At 40.7% G+C, this 7,392-nt stretch overlaps 1 protein-coding gene across 1 annotated transcript; it reads right to left on the reverse strand.

Annotated features, from left to right (window-relative positions):
• Window positions 1–3,830: 3,830 nt before the first annotated feature.
• LOC121172835 (secreted RxLR effector protein 78-like) lies at window positions 3,831–4,579 on the reverse strand. The gene is made up of 2 exons (XM_041005469.1): window positions 4,443–4,579; window positions 3,831–4,278 (listed from the first exon to the last, which is right to left on the reverse strand). The coding sequence occupies exons 1-2, from the start codon at window positions 4,577–4,579 to the stop codon at window positions 3,831–3,833; spliced, it is 585 nt and encodes a 194-aa protein (XP_040861403.1).
• Between the last annotated feature and the right edge of the window lie 2,813 nt (window positions 4,580–7,392).

Consider the following 7,392-nt stretch of genomic DNA (forward strand, 5'->3'; position numbering starts at 1 on the left):
TATCTTTATATCTGCACTTCAACCTTTTGATTTTTTCTTTTAATACATATGCTCCCCATCCTGAAACTTGGGCAGAATTCCAGCATTGATTGACTACTTCTTTGAAAGAATTATCTGTTAGCCAGCAGTTTAATATCCTAAAAGGTTTAGGACCCCAATCCACATTTTTAGCTTTAATTAGAATAGGACAATGATCTGAATAGGAATAGAACTGATTTCCTCCATAAACTGCACAGCTAAATCACTTTCATGATCAAATAAGTTCCTCCTACACTTCATGTCCCACCTCCAACTATCATGAGTAAATTCACCTATCTCTGAAATGAGAGATTTTTGTTGTCTACTAATCAGGAAAAACTGATTATATTTCTGCTCAAGAGTGCAGTCTTCCCCTAGCCACTTATCTGTCCAAAATTTGATTTTTCCCCCACATCCAACCTTCCAAGTCAAATGGTTTTGAAAAATACTGTGATCAGACTGGTGATACAACTTTCTAAGGTCCCTCCACCAATGAGAATAACCCCCTTTGTCTCTACTATTTTGGAATTCTGACCAACCTCCATATTTAGAGTTTATAATTCTGGCCCAAAGCTGCTGCTGATCAGATGCAAAGGCCCATATCCATCTTCCCATCAAAGCTACATTGAATTTCAAAATATCCTTGATCCCCAAACCCCCATCAGTCTTGGGCAGACAAATATCAGCCCACTTCACCCAAGGAATTTTCTTATGGTCATTATCTCCACCCCACAGAAAATTCCTTTGTAAGGATATCAATCTTTGAACTATCCTTTGAGGTATCTTGAAAAAGGAGAGGAGATAAATTGGAAGAGCATTCAGGACAAAATTTATAAGGGTGATCTTCCCACCCATGGATATATCTTTCTGGGCCCATTTGGATAATTTAGATTCAAATTTATTGATGAGAGGCTCCCACACCAGCTGGCTTGAAGGATTAGCCCCAATAGGAATGCCTAGATAGTAAAAAGGATAATCCATTTGCCTACAATTCAGGATATGGGTTGCTTCAAGAGCCCAATTGACTCCACCTCCTAAGATCCCAAACTGACTTTTAACAAAATTAATCTTTAGGCCAAAAGACAATTCAAAGCCTCTAAGCAAAGCCTTCAAAACATAGACATTCTCCCAGGCAGCCTCACCCACAAAAACAGTATCATCAGCATACTACAATATATTGGTAGCTTCCTTTTTCTTTCCAACTAAGAAACTGCTATGGAGATTTTTCTGGACTGCTTCCCTCATCATAGCAGTGATTCCTTCACCTACTATGTTGAAAAGAAAATGAGCTAAAGGGTCCCCTTGTCTCAGCCCTCTTGTAGGGACAAACTCCTTAGAAGGGCTACCATTAATTAGAACTGATATGGTTGTTGATTGGAGGCAGGCTGATATCCATTTTCTCCATTTTAGGCAAAAACGCAACCTAAACAACATATAATCCAAGAAAGACCAAAACACTGAGTCATAAGCCTTTTCAAAATCGACCAAGACACTTTGTGCTTTAAAATGAGCCTTCTAATGGCAGCCCACTTAATCCCCCTCCCCAAACCTCTGGAATTATAAGATAGGATGATCATGATTGATGTTTTTTAATTCCCCTCTCAGCTGCCATCATATCATCTCTATTTTCCATATCCAATATAAGCCTCTTAACCTTATTGGCATCTTCCCCATAAGTCAAGCCCATTTCCTTTAAAAGAGCACATTGCAGCTCTATTGGGTCCTATTGTATTGAAGGCATGGAATCAATTTTAGAAACTGAGTTTGAGTCCACAGCTGGTTCCTTAAACTGTTGGGCCTTTCCATTACTTCTCAACACCTCCTTTCTTCTCACATAACTTTGTGGTAGAATGAGTTGGGCCACTTATCCGCTGGCCCACTTCCTCACTTGCTACCTTTAAGTCATATTGACCAATGGGAACATTGACCCTACTTTTCTTCTTTATATTCGAATTGTTGCTATAAGGCAGAATTACCTCAAGAGGCAAATCCTTCTCCTTATCCCCCTCTATGGCCATTTCGTTTTTTTTGAACGGCCAAAATTATATTAAATATATAATAGAAGTTACATAGTACCTGAAGTACTACAAGAAGCCACATGAGGTAAGATCTCCTGGAACAGAAAGGCAATTAAAACTATCCATCAACCCAACAGAAACAATACATCCCAGCCCAACAACATAAACACTACATAAAAGCCAAAGCCATAGATGAGGACCATTGGTGAAAAGGAACATTAAAATCCTTTTCCCACCCCCTCATCCAAGACCAAGAGAGGAAAATTGTATTATCCACCAGCTTCGAGATGAAAAAAGGATGATTGTTGAAGATAATGTCATTTCTGAGCTTCCATATTGATGTTGTAGCTGCTATCCACCAAATTTTCCACCTTCTGTTGGTATCCTTTAATCCTGCCATGGGAGAGTGCTGAAGGAAATTATCCATAGGCCTACAATGGAACACTCTAGGTTCCTTAACCCACGAATTAAATTCCCACCATAGAGGCATAACTTTATGACACAAGAAGAACAAATGAGAGGCAGATTCAGCTTTGTTTTGACAAAAGGGGCAAAGATCATTTTCAATGGTAACATGCCTCCTAATTAAATTATCCTTAGTGGGCAATCTGTCCCACAGAAGTCTCAAAGCAAAAACTAGAGCTCTAGGAGGGATTTTGATGTTCCATAGGTGCTGGAAACCAAGACACTGATCTTCATCAAGATGTTCAACTTTGACACAAAGATAGGCAGAATTGGTAGAGAAAATTCCATTAGGGTCAGCTCCTCACACCCAAGAGTCTTTCAAACTTGCAGATGGACTAATTGCAGCAGTTTGATCAATAAACTCTGAGGCTCTTCCCATTTCATTATCAAATAGATTGCGCCTCCAAGAAAAGCTCCATTCCCACCCAAATTCACAAAAGGATCCCATGCTTGCCACTGTCTGAAATTTTTGAGATGAGATTTGGTACAATTCAGGAAATTTATCTTTTATCCTTATTCCACCTTCCACCCAAGAGTCTTCCCAAAAAAGAATTTGATCACCCCTACCCAGCTTCCAAATGAATTGGCTGGAAACATCTTCCATACTGCTGTGATTAATAGTGGACCTCAAATCAGACCAACAGTATGAGAAATACTGTCTTGTGGGCCCCTCAGGTAAGCCTCTCCATCCCTTGTACTTTGAAATTAAAATTCTATTCCATAGTTGATTTGGATGCTGAAACATCGTCCATTTCCATTTGATTAAGAGAGCTTTCTAGAAAGCTTTAATGTCTTTAACTCCCAATCCTCCCCTTTCTCTAGGAGCACACACTTGACTCCATGCCACCTAAGGTATCTTCTTCCCTTCTTGATTACCACCCCAAAGAAAATTTCTTTGGGTGGTAGTGAGCTTGTTAATCAATGCTGAAGGAGCCCTGAAAAAAGACATGCACAACAAGGGCAGAGCTATTAAGACAACATTAGTTAGGGTGATTCTGCCAGCCATTGATATACTTCTCTGCCTCTATTTGTTCAATCTAGCCTCGAATTTATTGATAATAGGTTCCTACACCACCTTCCTTCTCAGACTGACACCTATAGGCAGCCCAAGATAGCAGAAAGGAAGTTGTAGTGGACCACAGTTCAAGAAATCAACAGCAAATCTGATCCACTGTTCAGATTGACCAATTGCTTCGAGTTGGCTCTTAGAAAAATTGATTCTTAGGCCAGAAGCTATTTCAAAGCTTCTAAGAATAGCCTTGATAACACAAACATTATCCATAGAAGCTTCCCCAAAGAAGATGGTGTCATCCGCAAACTGGAGAATATTCACTGGACCTTGTTCTTCCCCACCATAAAGCTGTGAAATAAGTTTCTAGACACTGCTTCCCTCATCAATCCTGTTAACCTTTCAGCAACCAAGACAAATAATAAAGGGGCCAAGGGATCCCCTTGTCTCAATCCTCTCCGAGGCTTAAATTCATCAGTTGGGCTTCCATTTACAAGGATGGATATTGAGGCTGATGTGAGGCATCCTTTAACCCAACCAATCCACCTTTCATGAAACCTCATTCTTCTCATCATATAAAATAGGAATTGCCAAGGCACAGAGTCATAAGATTTTTCAAAGTCCACTTTAAACACCAAGCAAGATTTCTTTAGCCTCCTAGCCTCCTCAACAACCTCACTAGCAATCAAGACTCCATGTAGCAGTTGTCTACCCTTAACAAATGTTGACTGTCTTTCATCAATAAGGTGATTCAAAACCTTACTAAGCCTATTAGATAGGATTTTAGCAATAATCTTGTATACACAGCCTATGAGGGATATAGGTCTAAAATGACTAATATGTTGAGGATCCCTGAGCTTAGGGATAAGAGCAATGAATGAAGAATTGAGGCCCTTAGGAAAAGCAACATTCCATGAAATTCTGCCAAAAACCTTAAGAATTCAGGTTTCAGCTCATTCAGAAAATGCTTAATAAATTTGAAATTAAGCCCATCTGGCCCTGGGCTTTTATCATTGCCACAGGCCCACACTGCAGAATATATCTCCTCCTCTTTAAATGGCTCAACCATCAAGTCTCTCTGGATTGGGGACAGGACATTAAAAGAAACTCCATCTAAATTGGGTCTGAGCAAATGAGGTTCAGAAAATCTGCTCTGAAAATGTTGCTTGACTTTAGCCTTAATCAGTTAGGGTTTTCTACCCAAGAACCATCAATCAGCAGCCCCCTCACAGCATTTCTCCTTCTGCTGTTGTCATACCCTAATTTCGTCCGGGGACCTTTGCTTGATGACATGCGACCTTTCTTTGGTCCTTGTGAGGTGCTTGGCACCCATCATTAGGCAATTTGTGAAATTCCAGGACATGCCGGAAAACCAAAAAATATTGATGCACAATCCGTAAGTTTCCGTGACACACCGGAAATCAAATGGAAGCATCGTTGCATAATTAAGTGAGGTTCCGTAACATTCCGTAAGTCAAAAAGGGGATGATTATGTAATCCGCAAGGTTCCGTAACATTACGGAAAGAAAACAAGTATCGTTACGAAATTCGTAAGTTTCCGTAACTTTACGAAAAAAGAATCACCAAAAAAAGCAGAGGGGGGTGTACTTAGTAAAAATGGGGGTGCAAATAGCACCCAGGCCCACTTGGGCCCTCCAGAATATTCCTCCAGAAGGCTGTTGCTTCTGGAGGAAGCAACCTGGCTCGCCTGGGCGAGCTGGGCGGCAAGCACCTCCCCTATTTTGCTATAAATAGGGGAGGAAGTGAAGAAGAAAAGGGGTCAGCCCCTTAGGCACTTCTCTCTCTTTCGAATTTGCTTGGAAAAATTGTTTCCGTGAAGAAAATCTAAGCCGAGGCGCTTCCGAAACGTTTCCGTAACGTTTTCTGTGAGGAATTTCGCGAAGGTTTTCGACCGTTCTTCGACGTTCTTCATCGTTCTTCGATCTTCAACGGGTAAGTACCTCGAACCAAGCTTTTCGATTCATTCTATGTACTCGTAGTGGTCCACATTGTGTTTCGTGCATTTTTATTCTCGTTTTGTTTACTTTTTATACCCCCTGTTGACGTGCTTAAGCCATTCTACTTAAGTCATTTCTCGCTTAACTTAAAAATAAAAATCAATTTCCACCGAACGTTTGAATTGTATTATCCGTTAACTTCGGTTAAAATAAATTCCGACCGTTCGGTCGTGCCGTAACCACGTTGGAAATCAAAAAAGAGGTAAAAGATAATATAATAATAAAAAAAACATCTTTTAGAAAAATAAAGCGGAAAATCAATCAGACGTTTTCTCTTTGGGATTTCTCATTCTTAATCGAATTGATTAATAACTAATGTGAAACTAAGGCTAAAATCAACTCGCCTAGTCAAGCTCGTCCATAAAAATAGGCTTTTGAAGTTTGTCATTTCAATTTCTCACTAAGTAAAATGGATCATTTTCAAGGTCCAACGCCTTAAAACGATCACCTCTTAAGTAAAAAAGAATCACTTGATAAGAAAGAACTACGTAGGTCTGATTTCCTCATCGCAAATTGAGGAATACGTAGGAGCAAAGGGAAACACCCTTGTCGACCACAAAAAGGGAAAAATATAAAAAGGGTATAAAGGATATAAGGACATAAAAGGGAACGTAAAAATCAAAGTCATGTTTGCACATTTGATTAAAGGCTGCCGTCCCTTGGGACGGACGTGTGGGGTGCTAATACCTTCCCCGTGCGTAAATACAACTCCCGAACCTTTCACTTAAAAGTTCGTAGATCGCGTCTTTTCCGGTTTTTTCGACGTTTTCCTCAAATAAACGTTGGTGGCGACTCCGCGCGTATTCCTTTCGTGGAACACGCATCCCGCGAGTCTCGCGTCGCCCTCCCGCCGAAGGGTAGGTTGCGACAGTTGGCGACTCCACTGGGGAATGTTTTTAAAGAGTTAGGCCATTTAATTTTGTGCAATGTTTTACCATGACTTATCCCTTTGTTAGTTTCCCTTCATTATGTTCTTGTGTGTATAAGCTCTTTATTGCTTTTAGTGCGTTTTAAAATGTATGCATGAGGTAAATATTTATTCATTTGATGCACACAAACACCAACACTATTTGCACACACTGTGAGTGAAAAAGGGCCCTATACCCGGGTTCATGGGAACATAAGGAGCGGAGGTGAATCTGTGATCATGCTAGGTCTCCGACTTGCTTGATTACAGTGAACCCTCATCTAGAGCTTTTCTCTTTGAAAACTTATTGTTGCTAGTAGTCCCTACTGCTGCAATATGTTTTTCGAAGGGGATGATACCTCTAGAAACCATCAAGAGAGATATGACTACCTTGGGGGTTATCACTAAATGCCTAGTTAGTTCTCTCCCTTATAAGTCCCTTAAATAGGGGCACGGAGCAAACACGCTGCGTGCCATTTTTCACAACTGCCATGCATCATATACCCCTTTTGCTTATGTTCAGTGAATATTGTCATACTATGTACATTCCCGCATTGTGTCTTTTAGGCATCGCATAGGGGTTCTGTCTTGATCCCCTCTGTAAACAAACCAACGGAGGGTCCGTGTCGCCTTCTTAAAAACGTATGTTGGGGCACTTTGCTACCCCTAGATGTTGTATCTAAGAAGGAGACAATTCCTCGGGCCCCCGCTTTCCTAGATTGCATCTGTGTCATATGCATTCCATCATGCATTCATCCATCCCACCCATGAGATATCGGAGTTTTGATTTGCACCAGCTTTTGTCTCACTTTAGCAAGCATGGGAACAAATCAAACCGACAAGAGGTTCTACCAAGTCAAGGTTAAAAGCTTAGATACCACCAGCATCAAGGAATTAGGGCGGTTGATGGAACCTCTCCAAATGCAAGCTTTCCGCAAGACTTACGGAAAGATCTTA

This window comes from Glycine max, chromosome 9 (assembly GCF_000004515.6).
Source record: "Glycine max cultivar Williams 82 chromosome 9, Glycine_max_v4.0, whole genome shotgun sequence".
Classification (NCBI taxonomy): domain Eukaryota; kingdom Viridiplantae; phylum Streptophyta; class Magnoliopsida; order Fabales; family Fabaceae; genus Glycine; species Glycine max.